At 37.2% G+C, this 26,571-nt stretch overlaps 2 protein-coding genes across 6 annotated transcripts; one reads left to right on the top strand and one right to left on the bottom strand.

Moving 5' to 3' along the window:
• Positions 1 to 298: 298 nt before the first annotated feature.
• LOC136233458 (glucan endo-1,3-beta-glucosidase 4) lies at positions 299 to 7,202 on the bottom strand. 5 transcript variants are annotated; one of them, XM_066023122.1, is made up of 6 exons: positions 6,983 to 7,202; positions 6,784 to 6,867; positions 4,465 to 4,574; positions 3,080 to 4,327; positions 699 to 726; positions 299 to 615 (listed from the first exon to the last, which is right to left on the bottom strand). In XM_066023122.1, exons 3-6 carry the CDS (start codon positions 4,529 to 4,531, stop codon positions 468 to 470), a joined length of 1,491 nt encoding a protein of 496 aa, XP_065879194.1. In that variant the 5' UTR covers positions 4,532 to 4,574; positions 6,784 to 6,867; positions 6,983 to 7,202; the 3' UTR covers positions 299 to 467. The 5 variants fall into 5 exon arrangements, with proteins under 5 accessions (XP_065879194.1, XP_065879196.1, XP_065879197.1 ...); XM_066023124.1 differs by having other exon boundaries at positions 6,784 to 6,813; XM_066023125.1 differs by lacking the exon at positions 6,784 to 6,867.
• Positions 7,203 to 19,826: 12,624 nt separating this feature from the next.
• Positions 19,827 to 26,015, top strand: LOC136231961 (peptidyl-tRNA hydrolase, mitochondrial). The gene is made up of 9 exons (XM_066020998.1): positions 19,827 to 20,036; positions 20,982 to 21,139; positions 21,231 to 21,315; positions 21,395 to 21,462; positions 23,627 to 23,677; positions 23,765 to 23,838; positions 24,913 to 24,971; positions 25,055 to 25,131; positions 25,211 to 26,015. The coding sequence occupies exons 2-9, from the start codon at positions 21,026 to 21,028 to the stop codon at positions 25,340 to 25,342; spliced, it is 660 nt and encodes a 219-aa protein (XP_065877070.1). The 5' UTR covers positions 19,827 to 20,036; positions 20,982 to 21,025; the 3' UTR covers positions 25,343 to 26,015.
• The last annotated feature ends 556 nt before the right edge of the window (positions 26,016 to 26,571 follow it).

Below are 26,571 nucleotides of genomic sequence, written 5' to 3'. Positions count from 1 at the left end.
AACTTTTAATCATTGAAATTGACTGAGTGAGACAAAACTCAAAGTTATGTGATTTTATTGAGACAAACTAAAGTTAAAGTGACCTATTCAGTGACCAGTGGTGAATTTAACCCTACAAAACTGAGAAAAAAAAAATTACTCAACTAACACGACCTGTTTGATAAAATTGTCATTTTCATTGAATTTATATCATCTATAAGCATATAAATAGATTACATGATAATACGATAATGACACGACAATGTCACGACATCCACACAAAAAAAAAAAAAAAAAAAAAAAAAAAAAAAAAAAGCTGAGATGATAAAAGAAACAATGAGAAGACAAGGCCTGAACAAAAAAAATACACTAAATGAGACTAAAAAACAAATAAATTCCTAATCTGCAATGGAGAAAATAATAGAATTGACATTTGAACAATCTCTCTATTGCAGGATTGAACTAAAAAAATGTTTAGAAGTTCAAACTCAAAGCAAAAACAGAGCAAGAATAGTAGCTGAAAACAGAGCCATAAGTTTTGAAGCTTGAAAATCTGTACTTGAACTTCCTCCTTGAGGACTCACTGGACCAAATGCTACTGGTGGGAATATTCCCCCTCCTCCACTTGAATTTGAACTGCAAATTAAATCATAAATCAACTTCATTTTCTGAAAAATGAATCAATTTATTATATTAATCTTCATTAGATAGATTTTTACCTTCCTGTAAAGGTGCAAGATCCATAACCTGCAAAAGATCATTCATAAATCAAACATCTTCCATGAAGAATAAAGGAAAAACGCATATTTAAACCGATGATCAATTCATTGGGGTTAATGAGGTAAGTGTTAAATATCCCACATTACTAAATTGAGAAGTCATATGACTCCTTAAATACGTGAGGCAATCCTATCCTTTGAGGTACATTTTAGGTGAGTTCGGTCTTTGTTTACATGGTATTAGAGTCATGGTTCAATATTAGGGACCGCTCATATAGCATCACGCACCAAATGAATTGAGCATGTTATAAACATCCCATATTGCCCATATTGCTAAATTGGGAAGCCATACGCGATATGGCTCCTTAGATATGTGAGGCAATACTAATCTTTTAGGGTGAGTTAGGTCTGTTTACAGTAAGGTCGTTTTAGGGGTTGATATGCTCGCAGTTCCAAGCACGCTAAATGGAGTTTGAATCAAGATCTAATCTTATTAAATCTAAGGCTTAGAATGCTTTGAATCTTCATTTGGTCATTCAGGGTCCGAGTGAACACTATTGTAGCCTCTTTACTTGTCTAAAAAAATCAGTTGCCCCATTACACTTTGAAAAAGTTTGCTTAAAGTGACTTATTGACTATTTGCCTCCTAAACTTTCTTAGAGTGATCTATTGGCTTTTTGAACTTGCTTAAAGTGTATCCATTTCAAATTTTTCAAAATTTCTCCTTACTTGGGGTTAATAGATCACTTTAAACAAGTCCATGGGTAAATAGTACATTTTTAAAGGGGGCAATTGACGTTTTTGGACAAGTACAGGGGACAAGACATGTATTAGGCCAAAAATAATTGATTAAAGACTTAATGTATCCATTTAAAGCGTCGAGAGCTTAATTAGTGAAAATTAAATGGATAAGAGGTTCAAATATGCATTTTACCAAGAACAAACAATACTACATACATACACATGACTAAAGAAGGAGGAACACTAGTGGCAACTAACATGGAGTAAAATACATTCATGGTCCCTAAACTATAGTCGTACTAATATTATGGCCTCCAAACTTTATGTCGTGACATAGAAGTCCTTGAACTTTACATTATACTAACATTATAATTAAATCAAAGAAAATCAGTTTAAAAAAGTAACTAAATGATAACCTAAATCCTCTACTCTTTTTTATCTGTGTCGCCATAGATTATGCTCAAGTACCCATTTAAAGTCATCATTTGGTAGACTCTTTAGCGGTTTTTCTTTTTTTTGTGGCTTTAATGTTAGTATAATGTAAAGTTTAAGGACTTTAATGTCCCAAAATAAAGATTATGACCTATAATGCTAGTAACGCTATAGTTCAAGAGCCATAGATATATTTTACACACATAACATTAACTAGGTTGTCCAATAGGAGCTTAATATGTTAAAAAATAATTGATCAATCTCCGATTTAAAAGATTGGGACGGAAAAAACTGAATTGATCACGGGTTCAGATAAACATAGTTACACATGACCCAAGAAGCAGGAAAACTGCTTGATTAGCAGAATACTTAGCAAATGTTTAGCATTTTCAGACTCCTTAATGACTTTTAAAGGCTTAATACATCAAACGTCCAATACGTACGTAAAGTGACATATTGCCCCTTGAACTTGCTTAAATGACATATTGACCCTTGAACTTGTCCAAAGTACTACTGCCCCCTAAACTTGCTTAAAGTGATACGAGATTCAACTTGTTCAAATCCTCCACTTACTCTGCCAAGTAGGACTTAGGAAGGTTGATCATGTCATTTTAAGTAAGTTTACATAGCTAACGAGATAACTTCAATTTATTGGGCCAATCAAATTATTTGGCCAAGTACATGTAGGGATGTAAATGAGCGGAGCCACTATTCGGCTCGATAAAAGCTCAACCACGCTCGGCTCAATTTATAAACAAGCCGAGCTTGAGGACGGCAAAACTCAGCTTGAAAGCTAGAGAGCAGGCCCAGTTATAGATTCATGAACAAGCTCAATTATAATATTCATAAACAGGCTCATGAGGTTTGGTTCAATTATTGTTTTAACGGTAGTATTTCTATAACGGAGGGAAATGTAAAACTACGTAGTTTAGTGTGAAAACTTTAGTCTTATACGTTTCAAAACTATATAGTTTTGTGTTAAAAATGAACATAATTAATGAGTTGGGCGAGCAAAGTTCATGAACATGATTAATTAACGAATAATCGAGCTTCTCGCTAGCAGCTCACGAATATGATATTGAGCTCAAGCTCGTCCATTTTCTGCCGAGCTGAGCATGAGCAGACTAAAGCTCGGGTCGGCTCGATTACAGCCTTACATACATAGGACCGTGATGTATTAAGCTACTTCTAAATGATAAGAAACTTACTTGGATCAAGTTGAGTTGTTGTGGCAGTACCATCAAAGTCACAGGTTCCACCAGAAGTACGCATTCTTTGATAGTAATCATTATAAGCATACGAGGCGTGGTTCTGAATGCTATTAGGAAGATAACACGGCTTCCCTTCTTGTATAGCTGCGCAATTTGCTCCGCCTTGACCACAAGCCCAGTTTATCCCTTTCTGCAACTTATCAGAATCTGCATTTTGAATAGCAATACAGAACACAGTTGAAGAATTCCCCGTTACTCGTCCCGAGCTGCCCAAACTAAGACTATAAACTGCAGATCCATTGGTGAAAAACAAGCCCCAGTTCTTCTCCGACACGGGCCCTGGCCTCTTGTCTTCATTGAACAACTCATAAATGTATGTATTAACCGGTATTGATGGCTGACTCGGCGGACCTGAACCATTTAGAACACGCCTGATCAAGTTATTGTTAAATGTCTCAGCATTTTCTGAAGTTGCATCAGGTTCGTTGGCTCCACCGAGCCAAGGCCAGCCGGTCTCTGTAACAACAATAGGGATTCCAGACATGTTGTAGTTATCTATAGCATAGTAAGTTGCATCCACCATAGCATCAAACATGCTGGTGTAGTGAGAAAGTGTGTTCGGGTCAACGATCTGCTTCACTGAGGAGAGTGAACGAAAGAGAGCGTAATCAAGCGGGAAAATACCATTTCCGGTTGTGTATCCGAAATAAGGATATGCATTTAACATGTAATATGAGTTGGTGTTCTTTAGAAACTGAAGAAGCTGGTAAATTGTAGAGTTCCACGAAGAATTAAAAGCTGCAGTCGACGGAGGGAAAGGCTTCGGGATAACATCCATGGATTGAGGAGATGAAACTCGGACCTGGAAGTTTAGATTCGAAGCGACTAATGCTTTATGAAGGTAATTCATTGCAGGAACCAGAACAGCAGCAGCATTCGGGATTGCGGTAAGAACTTCACTGCCTACTGCAATGGCTGTAATATTGGTTGTAGGCAAGTAAGAGGCGACGTTTTTATTGACCCATGCTGCAGCTGCTGCCGGAGATTCACCGATCCCGAGGACTTCCTCGTTTGTGACACCAACCATTACTTCAATCCCACTATTTGAAAGGGCTCTCAACATGTGAGCATCAGCATCGTAGAGGCGAACATGAGTTATTTGATTGGCTTTGAGCATTGCTACCACATTCGAAGCCGGTGGCATGTTCGAAACATCTGTTCCGATGTTTATTCCTACATATGCACCTACAATTCAACAATGCAAGTCATTAACAGCACAAAACGCATCATCATTATCAACGAGCTCCTCTTCTACGACAAAATCCTACAATAATTTCAAAAGTGGAAAGTACTTGAACAAGTTTTCGATGCAAGTTGTCTACCTATTGCATTGCCGGACAAGCCAATAAGGAGTAAAAGAAGAGTTCGAAGCCATGTATTGAGCACCATTCGGTCCAAGAAAACTTGCTTTCCGCTCTTAGCTGGTGCTAACCTGTCAAGGGATAAACCAATTAATGCCAAATCGAACAACACGAAACAGCTGCAAAAGAGAACTTCTACTAGATGCGTAATTCAAACATCAAGACTAACCGAAACATAAAAGCAAGTCAGCAATGACAAGTACTAATGACAGTTGTAAACTACCGGGAATCATAGGCATACTGAGCTGCATCTAATTAAAACTTCAACCCGCTCATACCATCAATAAATCATTTTTCACCCCATATGATCCATTTTTTGGTACAAACCATATGTTTAGAGCAAACGAAAAGCTCAATAAGTCAGTGACCAGGCCTAACTACCAGCAAGTTGACATGTCCATTTCATATTCTAACATACCCCCAATACTGCCATTACTCGTTATTCGAATTCCAAAAGTAGACCTATGTTCATTCCATTGGACGGATAAATCTGTAAAGAACACCCCCAGTTAAGAAAAAAGGATCAATATCATATCACTAGTATTGGCAGCATAACCACTGTCTAGAAAAAACCGAATTCATGCATCCTTCTCCGCCACTAGAACAATTAACCTATTTGTGGTGATCTGTTCGAACTTATAAAGAAAACAAACACATGAAGTTCACCATATCCTTCAAAGTATTCACCAAGAAATAAACACTTATATAGGATACTCTTTCCAACTTAACAAATATCAAGGAAGACTCATAACCTATGTTGCACGGACACGGACACGGAAAACGTTATTTCTAAAACATAACCTTCATAAAATAGCCTGCAAACGAAAACGGACATGAAACACGGAAACACTAGTAACAAGAAGTGTTCGTGCAACATAGCTCATAACAATTAACAACAGAAATTCCACATTTTTAACTTCCCTTTCAACATAGGGAAAGAAAACAGCCATACACTTATGGCAGCACAACGAAATTATGAGAAATAAGAAGCATACACCTTTTACGAATTGGATGGTTCGGCTGGCTATCTCCACAGGTGAGAAAAGCACATAATTCATTAGTAATCGGCAAGTTGTAACAATACAATAGTAAAGAAATCTCATCCGTTGCTCAAGTTCCTAACCATAGTTGTGAAAAGCGCAAGGGGTCCTGGAGCCTAGGCGCAAGGCTAAGGCGCGTGCCCAAGCAACACATGGCGCACCAAAACAAAATAACATATACAATTATAAATAACACCACTTAACATTTCTATTATCATCGTCGTCGTCGTCGTCTTTTTCTTTCTTTTTCTAATTTAATATGAGCCTTTAATCCTAAAGATTTCCTATGGCTGTGATTAGAAGCTGAAAAGATCCTTAAAAAAACCCCCAAAACCACTATAACAGTGCCTACGCGCGCCTTGAGTCAAGGCACGAGACACACTAAGGCGCACGCCTGGCTGACATCGCCCACCTCACACCTGTACAGGCACTAACCTCTAACCTCCGTGCCTTGCGTCAGGCGCGCCTTTAACAACTATGTCCCTAACTCTCAAATCCCATAAGACCTTATTACACCGAAAAGCTCACAGACAAGCTCGAAAACTCTCTCAACACAAATAAATAAGCAAAAAAACCTTACTTATAAGATTTACTTAAAAGAGAAAGTTTCCAATTCTTGTTCTAAATTCTAATTAAAAAAATCAAACTAAATAGAACTCTAGACACATCTTAAAACACCAACTAAATTAAAAGATACAAATGCAAACATGTGTAGAGAAGAGAAAGAGGCAGAGTAGTACAAGCCTATGTTGCACAGTGACGGAAACAGGAAATGAAACCGAAACAGATACCGGAAACGTTATTTCTAAGTAAAATTAGCTACGAAATGGTAACGAAAACAGAAAAGAGATGGAAACTGACACTAAACTAACACTAACGAAGAAGAGTTTCCGTGCAACATAGGTACAAGCATAAACACCATTAATAAGAACACAAGGTAATGAACCAGTAAAACTGAAAGACTTACCAAAAACAACCTTCAAAAACACTGAAAACTTGCCAAATTAACACAGCATTACCCTTAAAAGATACAAAGAGACCTTTTCTCCAGTAAGCAACTTCTAGATAAATCTGCATCTATTTCAATTTAGTTTCAAGAACCTCAAAAACTGAAGTAACTCACAAACCAAGAGGCCAAAATTCCCAAAAAGGGAAAAAAAACCAGACACTAAACCCAACTAAACCAGAAGAACAAAAATAAACACAAGTGAGAATAGAAACCTCACGAAGAAGAAAGTACCTGATCTAATTTTGCTCAGCGGAAAGTCCCCTAGAAATCAAAGAGTGAAGTAAGCCCTAAAAGCAAAGAACAGATTTGAAATTCCTACAGCCAGCCCCACCCAAAAGGCCCCCAGAAAAAAACAGAGAGTACATTCAAGCTATACCCCACAAAATTAACCATAATTAGAAGAAATTACAGAGTTAAGTTAAGAAGAAACCTCTAATGGCAGCTGTAGCCAACAGAAAGAAAAATAAATCTCTGTGCAGACTGAAAATGTTTACTGTCTTTTGGTTTGTCCTATTTGCATCTTTTTGAAAGAATACTGAGTGAGTAGAGATTGTACTGTATCTTTTTGGTATTCGGAGGATTTATTTGAATTTGGAAATCAAAATTGAGATTAATAAATGATTTATGTTCTTAATTAGTGGTAATGAACTGGAGTATTAAACAAACATTAAAGACAAAAGGGGAGAGTGAAAGACGCCTTTTTTATTTTTTCTGAAATTTTATTCCCTCCAAAAGTCATTTTGCTCAGCTTGAAAAAAAGAAAGAGAAACTCAAAAGTCAAAAAAAGTAAACGGCTTAGCTTTGAGATAAACGGATATTAATACTACTACTATTAATCATTTTTTAGCTAAATTAAATTTTAATTGATTTAATTATAAATCTTATACAATTAATGCAGTTGAAATAAATTTATCTTTTTTATTTAAGGGTAAATAATTTATTAGTCTCTACTTTTTATGTAATACAGTGCTTAGTCTCTTTATTTTAAAAATACATTATAAAATCTTTATCGTTTCTCAATATTAAGGCACTATTTTTTTATTTTTTTTATTGAAATTTTTTTTTTTTTGAAACGAAAGAATACTTTATTAGCTGAATTCAGCCGGAAGAATAGTAACAAGAAATGGAGGGTTCTCAAACCACTCCATACGAACAAACTCAGAATTCACTGTTCGAGCAAGGCTATGAGCAGCACAATTCGCTGAACGTTTTACAAAAGAGATAGAGATATTGCCTAACTCGCTTATTAATGCAATACAATCAAAAATAATGTCAGAAAAGTAGGATAGAGCTTGATCCGCTGCCTTGATGGCGTGAACCACAGATAAATTTTATATTTATTTTTTTATTTTTTAGTGATAAATTTTATATTTATTTATTATAATTATAATAAATAATGATAAATTGTATATATAAGGATAAATAATTATAATTATAATAAATAATAATAAATTATATATATAATAAATTATAAATTATGTATAAATAATTATAAGTATGGAGGATTAAGTAATAATGGTTAAGTTGCTTATCACGTTGCTCGTCTGTGAACTGCAGAATCACTCATATCTACAGTGAAGATAATCAAGATGCGAATCGTCTTTTCTGTTTTGACAAATCTGTGTCAGCGCTCCACTAGTGGTACTCTGCACCTTATTTTTGCCAACATGTTTTCGATGACCTTTGTAATGTTGTTCATGTTCGTTTCCTTTAATTTTCTCCCTCTTTTGTAATTTTCTATTTTTTATTAATAATATTAAGGGTTGATTAAGTACGTTAGGGGTGTCAATCTAGTTGGGATGTCTAACCTCTTAATCGTGTTCTAATCTTTCATTAAAAAAATTATAAGTATAATAAATAATAATAAATTATATATAAAGAATACTAAATTATAAATAATATATAAATGATATGTATAAATAATAGTAAATTATATATAAAGAATACTAAATTATAAATAATATATAAATGATATATATAAAGAATTATAATAAATAATGATGAATTATATATAAAGAATGTTAAATTATAAATAATATATATAAATGATTCTTTTTGGCCTGAAGCTGGCTAAGGATCTAGGGGTGAAGAAGCTTCTGGTTGAGTCAGATAACCAAGAAGCGGTTAAAATGATTTCTGATGGCAAGTCTGTTTGCCGGAATAGCTTGAATATTATTAAAGGAATTAAAAGGATTGAGTCCTCCTTTGAGTATATTAAGTTTGTTCATATTTATAGGGAGCAGAACCACGTCGCGGACCGTCTTGCAATGGAAGGGCACTCTGGTTTGTTGGGTCTTTCTACCTTTTCTTCTCCACCGGGCTTCATTTCTTCTTTGATCTTGGAGGATGTGGTGGGGGTCAGATTTCCTAGGCTGATCCCGGGTTGAGTTGTTTTGTTTGTTTGTTTTTTTTTCTTTTCTTTCCTAAAAAAAATAATAATATATATAAATAATTATAATTATAATAAATAATGATGAATCGTGTATAGATAATATTAACTTATAAATTATAATAAATAAAAATAACTTATATATATCCATAAAAAAATAAAATAAATTATATATAAATAATTATAATAATAATAAATAATAATAAATTTCTGAACTGAATGCTACTAAACTGAAATTAAGTAACAAAGAACAAGGTCTAATTCTTCGGTCTTTTTATCTATTTCTTTAGATTTTTAACCGACCATATATTCGCTTTCACGACAGTTATAATATAATACAAAATGAACTTATTATTCTGTTATTTTCTATCTGTCTGTTTATGCCAAATGTAACAGTTACTTTTAAAAAAAATAAACAATGGCTAAAAAATTAACAAATAAGGGAACTAAATAGGAGATTAATATTTTGAAGAACTGTATTATTTTTTTTTGAAGTAATAATATATGTGTTTTGGTAAATTATTTTTTTGAAGTACATTATATTAATATTAATATTAATAATATATGTTTCTTATTCTAGTGATTGAGAGCATATGTGCGCAATTTTTTTTATAAAAAAATTAATATATATATATATATGTTATATAATATATTAATTTTTTTTTAAATGTATATTTATTAAATGGTTCGGTTAACTGTTAACCACGGTTTTTGAATATTCTAACCCGAAACTGAAACTGGTGGTACCAATCTATTTTTTAAACCATTAAAAAAAGGGAAAAGTGCGAAAAAAAAAATCGTGGTTTGTCTAATTTGCAAACAGGTCTGTGGTTTAAAAATTTATAAATAAAGATTTGTGACATGTTTTATTTACAAAGCAAAGTATTACAATTACACAGTTAACTTTTTCGGGGCCACATCAACTTTCTAGTGTGTGATTTATCCTTTATGGGATGGAAGCAGAAAATCGCACAGCAACATTTTGGAGACCTAGGGTTTCTCTTTTATGAGACGATGACCTAATCTCCACAGCCACATCAGATCCTTGGGCCGCCGGCCAACCTCCGACCGCCGACCGCGCGCCACCGACCGCCGACCTCCGGCGACCTCCGACCGCCGGCGACCTAGTTCTGCCTTTTTTTTTGTCACCGTTCTCATCAGATTCACCATGGCTTCTGCTTCCACCGCTGCAACTGAATCAGATGCCTTCGCAATCGCCCATTTATTTAATCGTAGGTCTTACAGCAAACTAAAAACTACAATCAGTAAGGATCCCTCAACTCCCGCACCTTCCTTTGCGTCAATTGTAAAGAAATCAATCACCACAACGGCAATTCCAGCGTCGTCGCAGCCTTTAATTTCAGAGGAAGGGGGTTTCAAGGCCATTAAAGTCCCACAAGCCATTTATGAGGAACGAGTTAAAGCATTTCAGCACTCAGTCATTGGGAGGATATCCCTAAATAAGGGAGATCGTCCATGGAAGCATGCCGAATTGAAGCAGCGTCTGAATCAGCTTTGGAAGAGAAATATGGATTGGAAGCTTATATCGTTGGGTAAGGGTTTCTACCAGATTATTGTTGGTCCCTTGTAAGGTTGCAAATATAGTTCCAAGGGGGGGTTAGGAACTATTTTTCCTTTTTAAATTTATTTGGGCAGATTTCTTTTTTTTAAGAAAAGTTTATAAAACAGCGGCACTTAACACTCAGCAAGACACTGGTTTAGTCAACTAGTGACTAGGACAACTTCGTTGCTTAGGTCAGGAAATAGCACTTAGAGTCTATTCCTGAACCTGCTCGTTTGTAGCGCACAACTCAGCTTGACCTCTTTTACTTGGTCAGTTTTAGTTTGTTTTAAGCAAGCAAAATGAATAAGGAGTTTAAGGTTTAGAAAAACTTCACTCAGCAGATTTATCCAGGTTCGGCTTCTTCTAAGCCTACGTCCTGTCCCCGGAACACCTCTGAGATTTCAAATCCTCTACTGAGCTCTTTAAAGGTAGAGCCTCAAACCTTTTACAATATCAGCAATTGAGTATGACAAGAGTACCTTCCTCTATACTTCTACTCAATCCTAATCTCTCCTTTTACAATATCAGCAATTGAGTATGACAAGAGTACATTCCTCTATACTTCTACTCAATCCTAATCTCTCCGCTGAGTACTTAAAACCGAGTACTCAGCCTCTCCTTTCTACTTCTAGAAAGATAAAGATTTTGTCCTAAACAACAATTGCTAGAACACCTTAGATGATTGAAAAACAATCACTCTAGACTTTTACACAAATGAATAGACTTTGTAGTGTAAGAATTTTGCTTTGCTTCTTGCTTGCAGAACTTGTAGAGATTTGGACAGCGTAATGGCTTGATCAAGTTTTGTATTTGTGAAGCTTGTGATGGCACTATTTATAGAGACGTCTGGCCATTCGGTCATTTCGAATTTCGAAATAACCGTTGGAGGGAAACGGCTATGTGTCGTTGTCATCCTGACTTGCACAGAGCTCTTGGCCAATCACAATCGTGTAGCTTCTGTCCTCGGTCAGCACAGCAGATGGTCTCTCCTTTTATGGTAAAGTCAACTGGACAGCATACTGTGTCGTCTGAACTTTGCCAAAAGAAGAAACACTTTATCTGGAAGTTTTTCTTTGCCAGCTGCTGTCTTGTACGCTTTGTCGAGACTACTCAGCAGCTTCATCTTGAAGTTGTTCCCGAAGGTCTTCTAGATCCTTCCGATTGCTGAGTTGCGTTTTGAACAAAAACGGCAGCGTCTTGACATACGCGGGCCGAGTGTACTGAGTTGTTTGACTTGGGCCTTGGCTTTCGTATTGGGCTTGGGCCTTCCAATCCTTATGACTTATAACATTTATACTCAACATTGAACAAACACATTAGTAGAATAAATCAACGCATTTAAACTTAGTGTGTTTAGAATATGTATTCTAATTTATACTTAAACAATTTTGTCAAATCAAAATTATGTGGAAAGGTGTTTCAACAATTATTATGCCAGATAGGGATGCCCTACAGACTATTTGGGGGCTCGGTCCCATTTCACTCAAGCCTGGAATCATTCGGTTTTCACCTTGGACACCGGGATTCAATCCGGACTCACACAAGTCCACCTCTGCGCAAGTTTGGGTACGTTTCTACAATTTGCCTTGGGAATTTTGGGACACTGGGATCATTGCGAGTATTGCACGTGTGGTAGGGGTGCCTATTCGTTTCGACCATAATACTGTTAATAGAGAGTTTGGCCATTACGCCAGGGTGTTGATAGATGTTGATTTGTCAAGGGATATTCAGTCGAAGCTCAGAGTGGATACGGATAATCAGAAGTTGTGGGTTTATTTAGAGTATGAAAAGCTCCCGGCTCTTTGTGGCACTTGTTCGTCCATTGGGCATACCACGGCTCAGTGTAGGCGCAACAACAGAGAAGTAAAACCTCAAATGCAGAGGCATATGAAGTCAAGTAAGAGTGGAGCGGCACCTACTACACATGAAAATCTAGATGTTCATTCGGAATCAAATGAAGCTCACGCTTCTTCTGCCGCGGATGATGCGGAAAAAAACAAAGTAGCAGAAGACACTTTACAAATAACTCAACATCCCGCCGCCAATCTGGAAATTCAGGGAAGTGAGGAGGGCTCCAAACATTGGGGAGACTGCAGTGATGAGGAAGACCTCCAAGCAACAGAGACTGATACTCCTCGTACAGCTGAGCGAGTTGCTGAAGGTAACTTGACGGGTTCTTCAAAACGACCTCAGAATAATGATATTTACATTCCAAATGTGGATACTGACTGGATAACAACTAGAAAGAAGGATAAGGCCAAGATGTCGGGTACTAATACATATTCTCGCTCTAAGGGGCGGAACAGGCCGATTATCAATTACACATGATTGTGTTGTATTAGAATTGCAGGGGAATTAATAACCCTGGGACTCAACGGGCATTGAAGCTCATTTGTCAAGTAAATCATCCGGATTTGGTATGTATTTCTGAACCCATGGTTACTTTGGATAAAATTCCTACGTTTTTCTGGAATTCGATTGGCTTACAGTTTGTTGAAAGCAATCCTTGTAATTCTATTTGGCTTTTCTGCAAAATCGGTAATATCAATCTTTGCAACATCATTTTGAATCATGATCAGCACATTACGATTAGATATGGTACTGTAGTGGGTTTTTCCCAATTTACTTTTGTATATGGTAGCAATTATTTTGGTAGACGGCGTCTGCTTTGGGATTCTGTCAGTGCTATTGATGATAGCAGGAAAAAAATGGTTATTGGAGATTTCAATGCGATTACAGGGGCTCACGAAAAAACCGGACGCATTCCGTCTGATATTAGCTGCAGGGAGTTCCGAGATTTTATTAACAAAAATGAGCTTATCGAAGTGGCTAATGCAGGCTTGCAGTACACTTGGTCAAACGGTCGGTTTGGCACTGAACATGTTGAAAGTAGACTTGATAAGGCTCTTGTGTCTGAGGATTTTGCTGATTCCTGGAGTACTATCAGCTGTACGGCTCTCTCCCGCTACCAATCAGATCATAGTCCTTTGTTATTAGTTTGCAAAAATGGTATAGTAAGGCATTCCTGGTTTCGGTTCTTTTCCATGTGGACTACCCATATCTCGCTGCGGGATTTGGTTCTTACGCACTGGCAAGGTACTCATGTCTCTTTACCACCAGCACAACTTTTCTGCTACAAACTGAAATCTTTAAGGGCTAAGCTTCGGGTCTGGAACAGAGAAATCTTTGGTAGAGTTGAGAATAATATAGCAGATGCAAATTCGCGCCTCTCGAGTATACAACAAGTTATTTCTTCTCAGGGTCTGAATGAGGTAAACCGTGTGCAGGAAGTGGAAGCAAAACAAGATTTAGATCTTCAGCTATTCAGACAGAAGCTTCTCCTTCGGGATAAAAGTAGAGAAAAATGGCTTGAAGCGGGGGATCGTAACTCGAGCTATTTCCATCGCGCAGCTAAGGGTAGGAAAACTCATTCCTCTCTTGATACCCTTCTTATTGATGGTGTCCTGGTCAACGACGAGAATGTGATCGCACAGCATGTCGTGGATTATTATTCAAGTCTGTTCACAAGCAACAGGTCTCTAGTCGACCATGCCCCAATCACTGAGGTAATTCCGGTTTGCGTCACATCGATGGATAATGAACTTTTAACTCAGCAGCCTTCGGTTGATGAGATTAGGTCTGCAGTCTTTGATCTGAGCCGAGATAGCTCTCCGGGACCTGACGGCTTCGGGGGAGTATTCTATCAACAGTATTGGGACATAATTGGCACGGATCTTTGTAAGATGGTTCAGAGTTTTTTTGCTTCGGGTTACATGTTGACGGGGATGAATTCCAGCATTATGACTCTGCTTCCCAAATCTGCTGATGCTATAGAAATTCAACAGTTTAGGCCAATTGCTATGGGTAATTTCAATTATAAAATTATCTCGAAAATTCTCGCAGACAGGCTGGCCCCTATTGCTTCTCGTATTGTGTCTGACAATCAATTCGGATTCATTTCTGGTCGAAGTATTCATCATTGTATTGCTGCGGCTTCTGAAGGTATTAACATGTTGAATAAAAACTGTTATGGTGGTAACATGGCCTTGAAGATTGATATTAGAAAGGCTTTTGATACACTTGATTGGAACTTCCTCTTGGCTGTTCTGGAAGCATTTGGTTTCTCATTGCAATTTAGAGACTAGATTTTGGAAGTTCTTCGATCAGCTAGAATCTCTATTGCTCTGGGAGGCGGAATTAAGGGGTTTTTTGGCTGTTCTTGTGGTGTGCGACAGGGCGATCCTCTTTCCCCGATTCTTTTTGGCATTGGTGAAGACTTTTTTAGCCGGTGGCTGGCTAAGTTGGTCAGGAACAATCAGTTTCAGACTATGACATATAACAGGCAAGCTTCTTTTCCTTCGCACCTCCTCTATGCAGATGATATGTTGTTGTTTGCCAGGGCTACCCTAAAGAACATGAAGTGCATCAAGGATCTTTTTGATTTCTATGCAGCAATTTCGGGTCAGACGGTTAATTGGGAAAAATCTGAGGTGTTTTTTGGGAATCGGATCAACATTCAGCGCCAAAACAGACTTGTCGGCATATTGGGAATTCGGCGTGCGAGCCTACCTTTCAATTACCTCGGTGTTCCGCTGTTTCAGGGAGCCCCGAAGGCAAGGTTTTTGCAACCTTTAATGGATCGCTTTATTGCTAAATTCAATCTCTGAAAAGGGCAATCGCTTTCTCTAACGGGCAGACTCGCTCTAATTAAATCTGCTTTAACGGGAGCTTTGATCCACTCATTTATGGTTTACAGATGGCCTGTCTCGCTTATCACAAAAATTGATAAAGCACTCCGGAATTTTCTATGGACGGGAAATAGGGATCAGCAGAAACTTTGCACTGTTGCCTGGCGTATCTATTGTCAACCTTTAGAGTGTGGTGGACTGGGAATTAAAAACATGGGTATGTTTAATTCAGCACTTCTTGGGAAGTTCAGTTGGGAACTTTTAAAAGGCGACGGCTTCATCCCTAAGCTTCTGATTACTCGCTTTCACACGCATTCGGGCTTACCAAATCCATACATCTCAAACTCGTCGGTCTGGTATTCCATGAGGAGGGTATATGAACAAGTTAGAGAGGACATTGTGTGGTGGTTCGGAGACAACTCCCGGCTAAATTTCTGGACCGACTCGTGGATATCCCCGTCTGTCGCTGATCAGCTCGGCATTCCGCCTAAAAATCAGCGCACACTTTTTGACCGGTGCGAAATTACAGGTTGGATAACTCGTGGAATAACTTGGATCGGCTTCCCGAACAAGTCCAGACTCGTATTCTTCGGGTTCAAGGTAATCGGGATGGAACCGACACCTGTATTTGGAAACATTCCATGTCGGGAGAACTTACGACAAAATCCTTGTACAGCTCACTCCGCTCTGTTTCACCGGCGGTTCCCTGGAATCGCTTTATCTGGAATGCATTTGTCCCTCCCCGTCGTTCGTTTACCTGCTGGCTGGTAATTCATGGGAAAATTTCGGTTCAGGTTAATCTTCAGGTACGCGGCTTCTCTCTTACTTCGAGATGTGCCTTGTGTAATTGCAATATCGAGACTTTGGATCATCTTTTTGTTACGTGTTGGATTGCGAGACGTCTTTGGGCGATGGTCTTTAATAACTTTGCGGTTACTCTCTACTTTGTGACTACTTTTGAGGCTTTATTTAGTGTTATTAGAGCGGTTGGCTTCCGATCGAAGAAACGCAGCTTGTGGAACTTGGCGACGGTTACTACGGTTTGGTATATTTGGCATATCAGGAACCTGGCTATGTTTGAAAATGAACTCCCTTCAATCCAAGTTCTTCTGAACCGTCTCTTCTTCCTCTTCCATGAGCCTAAATGGACCTCCTCTTCATCGTCTCGGGTCAGGCCACCTCCGGAACCGGACTTCATTACGGTGCGCTGGTGTGTGCCTCCGACAGGTTGGATTAAGGTTAACACCGACGGGGCTGCTGAGGGTGCTCCTGGCATCGCCGACACTGGGGGGATTTTCAGAAACGGAAGAGGTTTTGTAATGGGCTGTTTCGCCTTTCCCATTGCCGATTCTTATACTCATACGGCTGAGCTGATGGCGATCGTCTTTGCTATTGAATCTGCCTGGAAAAGAGGCTGGCACAATTTGTGGATTGAATCTGACTCGGCATATGCGGTTAAGTTGCTCAGTGAAAAATCTACCGCGGTTCCTTGGAGGGTTAAGCAAGAATGGTTAAGCTGCTTATCACGTTGTTCGTCTATGAACTGCAAAATCACTCATATCTTCAGGGAAGGTAATCAAGCTGCGGATCGTCTTGCCTGTTTTGGCAAATCTGCGTCAGCGCTCCACTGGTGGCACTCTGCGCCTGATTTTTGCCAATTTCATGTTTTCGATGACCTTTGTAATGTTGCTCATATTCGTTTCCTTTAATTTTCTCCCCCTTTTGTAATTTTCTTTTTTTTTATTAATAATATTCAGGGTTGGTTAAGTGCGTTAGGGGTGCCAACCTAGTTGGGATGTCTAACCTCTTAATCGCGTCCCAATCTTTCATTTAAAAAAAAAAAAAAAAATTACACAGTTAACTTTTGACTATAACCAAAGACATTTTTATTTTAAAAAAATTATTTTTACATATCAGTAAAACGTAACCTCCGAAAAAAATAACTTCCTAAATCGAAACAATAAATAAAATGGTGAAATTATACGTTTTATTAATTTGACAATGTAACCCCCTCACTTGGATCACATGATATCTCACACAAAATCAGTTATAAACATGCTTTCAATTCTCAATCATATAAACTTCAATCTCATATAAACTTTACATATTATACATAAGAGAAATCATTTACAATACACGTTTAAGTCATTATCCTACATAGAGGATTTTACAAAACAAAAGTACATCGCAAGACTCCAAAATGCCTAGATGAGAATGGACTGACACTACTGGTGCGACCTTAAGCAAGAAGAACTCCACCTAACCTGTAAAATCTGTTGGCAAGGGGTGAGCTGCCTACTCAATAAACATATTACGTATATATGTATATACAAAAGTAATGTAAAGAGCACAAATCAAAATATATCATCAGTACCAAGTTAGAATTTATTCACCTGTTTCACTTATTATAGTAATACTTATTTTAGAAAGGCCTTGATATACTTAGACAATATATATAAAATGGTCCTTGGGCCCAATCTGTATTCCGGCTCACTAAATTCGGAATACAATCATCTGTGCTACGGAGGAGTTAAACTCAACTCACGTACTCATATATCTCAACACATGTGCTTTCGGCTCACAATATTCGGATAGCACTCTCAACTTGGACCATTTCACATATCCATCTAAGCAAGCTCATTCATATTCATTTATAATCCAACCATTATTCAGTTCCCATATGCGCACAAGGCTCAACATGCCGTATTTACTCATAACACTGCAACATACTCAATCATATCACTTTCTTATCAATCATGACGTATCACAAACACTCAAACATTATCCACATCATTCACATCAGATTCAACCACATCTCACACTCAACAAGTCACAAGGCACAATACATTCATACACATATATAAGCAATATGCTTACCGTCGCACTTGGTTCGATCTATTCAACACGATCGAGTGTGCGTTCAATTGCACCTTGTCCTCCTAATGTCACATAACATTTATACAATTAGCCTTAACATAAACTTAATGAAAATATAAACTAATTAATGCTATATGATTTACAAGACACTAACTCCACAAAGTTCATGCAATCTAATCCTTTTGTCTTAGATCATCACATGACCTACTTGCACACATTCTGCCATAACTCTCTCTATATAAATCCAAATGCCCTGTTTCTTGAACCTACTGAAACTAGACATATATGGGTATAACATATCAAAAATTCACATTAATATCACTTCTACGCAATATATGGCATGCAAAATTATTATGTCATGTTTCCAGCCAAGAAACAGACTACCCAGATTTGCATCTACCATAATTCACTCAACCTAGCTCACACTAAACACAATGGATTGTCAAATCATTTTACAGACATATACTTCAAGTAGTTAGGAACACTTTTGTATAAAGAAACTTTCTCAAATTCGGACTCTAAGGTCTTAAAAATGGTACATCAACATGGCTGCCTCACATGACATTCAATTTCGAGGCAGACATTCAATCTATATATGGAATTAAAGTTCCATATTTTACAGAGGGTTTCATAACACATATAGGAACATAGTTTATTCTTTATGTATCTTCAAATTCGAACAATATCAATATAAAAAACATGCTCCAAAATGACTGAAAGCAGTACCCTAGATTTCTGTTTAGGACACTTGATACATATCTTTCATTTGGACAGCCTATAACCACTTTAAACAACACCAAAAGTCAACAAACTCAATCACAACTCATCCATAACAAATCCTATGATCATACCTAGGTATTTCAGAATGTCAAACTCATAGAAAACAAGCTAAAACAACATACTAACCTTCAACTTGTGTCTATCACCTAGTATACTTCCTAACTTGACTTGCTTGGCTTGAAAATGGAAGAAATTGAAAGATTTTTCTTTGGAGGATGTTAGGGTATGAACAAGGAAGGTTTGCTGAAGATAATGGTCGAAATTGTGGCTGAGAATGATAAGAAATCAGTTGTGCACATCCTTTTAAATATAAAGAGGTGTAGTTTGTCTTACATTAGGTGACACCTCGTGCTTGCTCACAAACCTCCAATTCAACCCTCCTAAAGTGTAAGTTAATCAATTTAGGACATATGAATTCATTCATTCATTCATTTAAGTCCTAACTCAATTAACCAATCGTTACATCTTAACGACACATTAATCGCCTACTAATCGCATTATGCATATGAAACTTCTACTGACAATGAGATGAATCTAAAATGTATGTATTCAATTATGAAAACATATATGAATGTGGGAAGACTCATATGTTAAAGTTTTAGGGATGTTATATGAACTAAATTGATATTTAAGTTCATTTTATATAATTGCAATTTGATTTTGGGATCTGTGTTTTTTCAATGTATAAATGCAATTGAAAAAAAAAATTAAAAAATACTCTTGATTTTCATCAATTACTTGAAAGTTTAATTTTAAATACATTGTTTTGTAAAAAAAAAACATACTACATATCTCTATTTGCAAATTTTTAAATCACAAACCTTTATTTTCAAATAAAGGAAACACAAGTATTTTTTCCGTACTTTGCCCTTAAAAAAACCACCAGTTCGATTAATCACTTTTTCCAATTCGGTAATCCGGTTTTCGGTTCGGTCATGGGTTTGTGTAATTTTTTTTTTCACCCCTACACCCAGTACTCCATTCCTGTAATTTCAAAAACCCCCAATTCCCCAGCCGACGGCAAAACTTCCCCTACTATCCGGCGACCGGTCCCTTGCTCGCACCGTCCTTTGCTTGACACCGCAATCCCTTGCTCACAAGTAACCAACCACCAGTGCTCGTCTCGACCTCTAGTGTGCTAAGTGCTCCTCCCACAGTCTCCAGTCGGTCCTCACAGCCTCACCAGGTTAACTTCGTAGCTTGAGTTGATAATCGTTTTGTGCTTTCATCTTCCTTTATTCAGGAATTTAATCTAATTTTGACTTCAATTCATTAGTTTTCATCAATAGAAAGGTATTTACAGTATTAGTGTAAGTATATTAATGGAAAAGATTGTTGTAGCTTTGAGAGAATGAGTGCTCTGTGGCCCGACTATTTTATTGTTCACCTAGATGTGGAATACATGTACAAATATTTTGTACAAATTCCCATTTCCTTTGGATAGTGATGAAATGATCAAGAACCAGTAGCATTTCTTTGGTTTCAGGCAACTAATATTTGTGTGGGATTCCCTGTGAAAGATTTGCTTTCTATGTCTTTTTCAGTTTATGGATGCAGAACGTACATTTATACTTCAAAGTGTATTTTTGTTACCAAAATATATTTAGATAACCGATTCTCTGATTAAATTGAACTGGAACCTATTATCTGAAATCTCAAAATTAGATTGTCCTGAAGTTTTGGGATAGTTGCAATCCGCAGATTAATTTTGGAAATCACTGATTTCTAATTCAGTTCTGGAGATTTTCAAATCCCCGAATTGAATAGAGAAGTGTACAGTCGTACTTGCAACACTTCAGGACTTGTTCCAATGAAAGTCAAAGGTTAATGATTAATCCAAATCTATTAGAACATGAACACTATAACTGGATCCTAAATATTGTATGAGTTGCGATAGTAAATATTCTATATCAAAAGAAAAGGAAAACTAAAACTTTGAGACACAAAATCATGCCGGTTTCCTTTCAGTTCAGATTTGTCCCAGGGAGTTTTGATAAGATTCAGGGGATTTGCCCTTTACACGTCTCTTTAGTTTCATGACTTAATTGAATTTCTTTTTTGACTGCTAAATGTTTTATGGCATGATCCACAGTGAACTTCATCTGTTAATTTTTATAATAATTCATCTTAGGTATGAAGAAAGTTTTGTGAAGAGGAAAGTGCAAGGAAATTGGGATGCTAAACCGAGTTTCTAGGTGTTACTTCTGCACTGCTTCTACTGCTGCTCGGCCATGGCTTTTTGTTGGCTTGGGAAATCCTGGAGACAAATACAAAGGAACTAGACACAATGTATTATATCATGTTATGTCATCTGTGATGTCCTAATTTTGGGTGTTTTTCAGCATTTAACTTCTATGCTCGGTTCCTTGGTTGGAAGCAGGTTGGTTTCGAGCTGGTTGATGCATTTGCTGAATCAGCAGGGATTGCAATGAATACTGTCCATTGCAAAGCTATCTCTGGAGAAGGTTTGTGAACACATGGCTACAAACTTATAGAACTATGAGCAATTGTATTATGTTCATGAAGTTTCGTAATCTATCTCAGGGTTTATTGGTGAAGCACCAGTTATTCTTGCTAAGCCTCAAACTTATATGAATTTGAGTGGTGAGTCGGTAAGTTGTTTGGATAACATTGTTACCATGGTATAAGCATGTATTTAAAATGTAGTTAAATGCTTTTTTGGTATTTCTTTCATGCCTTTTCATTCTGATTTTCTAAGCAACTGTAAAAGTAATATTTTGTACATCGGGAAGTTATTGAGAATATTGCCTTTGAATTTTTAATGATTCTCTAGTATTATTGAATGCACCTTGCATTTCGTGTACGCAAACTTCAAGACTTAATTGATTGGTTATGTTTGCTTTGAGTTGTTTGGTGGTTTTGGATCTGATGCAACAAGCTAGTATTTGATAGTTGACAAGCTGAAAATGAATTGAGTTCCTGCTGTTTTAGGCTGCGATGAGATTACCGAAGACAAGAATAAAAGATGGTTCAGTTAATAGGATGGACTCGCCATTTGGATGGGATTGGTAAGGTGTTCCATGACGTAGTGGTTATTAGCTACATAGCATGAATGTAATTTATCAGGGAGTTTGATGTTTAGTTGGATGGAATGGGACCATACTTTTCAGTCCGTTATCTTGGGATGCAGGAAATTATATGTGTTGGTTCATTTGGGTCGTTTAATGCTAATGACAATGGAAATATTAGGTAGATTGGTTTACTAACTGATGACCAGCCTGAGATGTCCATGGAGACCTAAGAAGCTGTCTTCTGTCATGGAGTGTGAGAGTATTTATAGATTTATCTATCTTGGTGAAAATCATTTAGAACATTCCTTTATGATCTGGTATACTCCCTCCGGTCTCTAATAGATGTCGTTTTAGGATTATTAATTTGGTCTTTTTTATATGACTTGTTTGTATTATCAATGCACTTTTGACAAATTTTACTCAAATTTGCCTTTATTTATGGCAAGCGTGAAGGTAGTATTGGGCGGCCCGGTCGCACTACGCGTCCCCGGCCGCTCCTAAGACTCGAACCCGTGACCTCTTGGTCACACGACAACAACGTTTTACTGTTGCGCCAAGGCTCGCCCTCCAAGCGTGAAGGTAGTATTAATGCAAATAATTCTAATTAAGACATAACATTTAAGAAGTATTTCTGCATAGAAAGTAGAGGCTAAGGGGAGAATTATTGAGGGTAAATTAGTCATTTTAATCTAATAAATATTTTATTGGTTTTGGTGAAAAATTGTAAACGACATCTATTAACGACCGGAGTGAGTATATGTTTTTAGCCTTTTCTTGACATTGTAGGAAGTCTAATAATCTCTCAACAACATGCTTGCCTGCTTAATCCACATGTTCAAGATGCATGAAAATCTTAGTAAATCTCAACTACGTCTCTTGAACTTTTTACCATTTCACATTTGCCACCTAAGCATCATTTTCACATATAAATATTTGAGCTTATCACTTTTTTAGCGCAAAAGTATTCTGTCAGAACCGACAAATGGGGCTGCCAGGAATTGGATCCTAGACCACTTGGTCAAACTGGTGGCTCTGATACCATGTCCTATAACCAATTGAACTAAAAGCTCAAGCTGATAGTTAAAGGTCCACTTCATATTAATACCTGACAAAGTCTAACATGTCAATGTCATCTGATAGAGAACGAGCTAATAAGGTTCAACTGTTGGATTAAGCTAGTAGTGGGCTGCTGGTTTGGCAAGTATATTCTAGAAAAAAGAAAGGAAGGAAAGGCGTGGGAGGTAAAGCTGTGAAGTTATGAAGGAATCAATTGAGGTAATTTCTAGGAAGTTCGATAGGAGGTATGTATGGGCATGAAGAATTCCGTCACTTTTTTGCATTAGTGCAGAGGCTCTGCTCTAGAGAGTAAAGAGGGAATCTGGAATTCCTGAGGAATATGGGTTTAGGCTCAATCCAAATTTATTTGCTTTACTTTCACATTTCTTTTTCTTTTTGCTACTCTACGTTTTCTCATTTAGAGGAATAGCTATCAATAAAATTGCTGTTCTTCATTGTTTCTGTGTGCGCATTTCTGCGTTTCTATTATCATCATTCAGTTGGTTTTCTTATTGGATTCCTACAAATTATTTTTCTGTTACTGAAGTTTGAGCGTTTTTATGTGAAAATGAAGTTTTGACTTCAAAATGTGAAAAAAAACGATAAGTTCGAGGCCATAGATGAAATTTAGCCATGAAAATCTACTTAAAGATTCAATGAATAAATTGTATCTTTCTTCCAAATGCAGACTGGACCGCTTGCTGCTTACCATAAGCTACCTCTTAATCGCGTCATTGTGGTAATCTGGTTGCTTCTAGTATCTTTCCTTTTCTCATGTCTCGATATGTGATTTCGAACACCGATATCTGATATTATACTATTGCAGCTACATGATGATATGGACTTGCCATGTGGAGTGCTTCGACTTCAAGCCAAAGGAGGTCATGGGAGCCACAACGGGTATGGATATCTAGGACAGACTTCTATAGGGTAGAAGCATAGAAATGGTTATCTAGAAATAACACGACATTCTTACCTGCAGAATATGACAATACTCGGGCAGGCAAAGCAAGAGCATGCTTGATAGGGGAAGACAATAACTTGCCTACTTATGTAGGGCTGTAAATGAGTTGAGCCTCTCATGAGCGGTTCGATAAAAGCCTAATAATATTTCTATAAAGGGGAAAATGTAGAATAACGTAGTTTTGTATAAAATTTAGTTTTGTAGTAGTTTTATGTTAAAAAAATTTCAAATTAATATAATTAATGAAGTTCATGAACTGAATTAACGAGTTGCTCGTGAGCAAGACTCGTGAGCAACTTGTGAGCGCTCATGAACAAAATGTTGAGCTCAAGCTCGTCAATTTTCTGACGAGCGAGCCTAAGCAGATCAAAGCTCGGCTCAGCTCGATTACAGCCCTATACTTGTGATATCTTGATATAGATTTTTTTTTCCATCTGAATTTTTGAAATTTAATAGTTCTTTGTGTAGATTTCTGTCTAAAAGTGTGTCCATTTACTCGATTCTTTGTGCAGCTTTAAATCTGTTGTGTATATTAAATTGTTAATAGCACTAAACTCCAGAGGCGAAAGCTGGATAAAGTTAGAGGGGGGGCCAAATTTTTTAAAAGGGTGTTGCTGGCTGGGCTGGGGGACCAGCTGGGGATTTTGATAGGGGCCGAAATCCTTCACCCACCATACTAAAATCTATTTTTGGGTTCATATTGTCGGTCCGCCCCTGCTAAACTCTATGCTGTTCATGGTAGCATTCTGTCACGGGGCTAGTGTTTTCCTGCACGGCACTTGGGCGACCACAGTGCCCACATTGTACTTCATGCATACATTCAAAGGTTCCCTTAGCAATTTTTGATAGCATGATCGTCTAAATGCCGCCTGGCGAAAACAATAGCCTCGTGACAATTCTATGGCTTGCAGCTATGTGTAATGTTTTTTTTCTTTTATAATGAATAAGCTGCTTATGCTTTTATAAAGATTTGCTCTTGACCTGTTTGTTTTAATTTTCCGTATTACTAGACTGAAGAATGTCATCTATCATTTTCGAGGAAACAAAGAATTTGCTCGGATGAGAATAGGTTTGCCGCCGGGAACTCTGCTCAATACTTTTTTGTTCCTTAATGCCTTGAAGGAACTAAATAAATTGTTATTTCATTTTCAGGGATTGGAAGGCCTCCAGGCCAGATGGATCCCAAGGCTTTTTTGCTACAGAAGTTCAACGCAACAGCTCGAGGGCGAGTAAGTTTGTGTTTAAAACGAGTCTGGCTTTCTCTTTTCTGAATTCTCATGATGTTTGAATTTTCGTCTTATAAAAAAGATTGATGCTGCTATACCGGAGGGAGTTGCTGCTTTAAAATCCATTTTGTTGAGAGGCTTAACCGAGAGTGCAAGATGCTTCAACCAAGAACAGAAGTACAAGCACATAAGATTGCAGACAATGCCAGCCTAAAAAGTCCTAGTCCGTATTTCCGGTGAGAATTTAACCTGAAAATGTTCAAAGTGGTTTTATTGGTATAAAATGTAAAGATGAGTTATTTTATCTGACTCAAAATAAACTTTTGTAATCTTATTAGGACATTTTCTAAATTAGTTAACCCCTCGTGCAATTTACCCCAAATTTCACAATCAAGATGATTTAAAAACAGATTCTAATTGAAATTAGGGTAAACTCTAAAAAAAACTCATGTGCTTTCACGTTTTGTCAAACTGGTATTTGTAATTTTTTTTTATCCAAACGAGGACTGGTGCTTTTGTCTGCGATCAGGAGATGACCGAGGTTTTTCGCTTTTACTAAAAATAAGGACCTACAAATTAAAATGAGCGTTAGACAAACTCAATTGAAAAATTCAAAGACTTGATGATATTCTAATAATTTTAATTCTTCTTATTTAGTTTTGAGGTTATTTAGATGTTGTTTGGTGGGGAAGAGAGAAAACTTCGAAAATGATAATTTTGGAAAATATATTTTTTTCCATAGTAAATGTGGTACTCAATAACGTTAATTCTTGAAATTTTTCATTTTGAGGTCGTTAATAGTCATTTTTATAGCGTCAAACTAAACGATAATTGTTTTTAGCAAAACAAAAATCACAGTTTTTGTTTGAACAATTTTTTTTTACAGATATTAATTTGATAAAACGTGAAAGTATAAAGATTTTTTTTAGACTTTTCCTTTTGAAACTATATGAAGGATGTCCTTATTTCCAATGCCATAAAATTGCCTACAAACAGTCTAGAACTAGACTGAGTATTATCTATGTTGCACAAAAACTTTTTTTCATTAGTGTTTCTGTGTTTTGTATCTGTTTTTGTTTTTGTTTCTTTTTCGTTTCCATTACCGTTTCCTAGCTATATTGCAACATAGAATACCACATGCTTTTTGGTATCAAGGAAGTTGCTTTTTGTTTGTAAAAGGGTGTTGTTAAACCCAGCCCCAAATTCCCACCCATAGCCCCGTGAAAGGACGAAAATGCCCTTTCATGGGTTTTGGGGAGGGGAATTTCTATTTTTTTTGCCAATCCGACATGCGGGCGTGTGGATATCACGCCTCACCGCATGGTCGGGCGTATAGATATCACGCCTCACCGTGTGGTCGGACGTGATAGCCCCACGCCTCACAGCAAGGTCGGGCAGTTGGCTGTCACGTCCGACCACGCGGTGAGGCGTGTGTCTATCACG

The sequence above is a fragment of the Euphorbia lathyris genome, chromosome 6, assembly GCF_963576675.1.
Source record: "Euphorbia lathyris chromosome 6, ddEupLath1.1, whole genome shotgun sequence".
NCBI classification, from domain to species: Eukaryota; Viridiplantae; Streptophyta; class Magnoliopsida; order Malpighiales; family Euphorbiaceae; genus Euphorbia; species Euphorbia lathyris.
The sequence above is the reverse complement of the archived record's forward strand: the minus strand, read 5'-3'. Positions and strand labels throughout refer to the sequence as shown.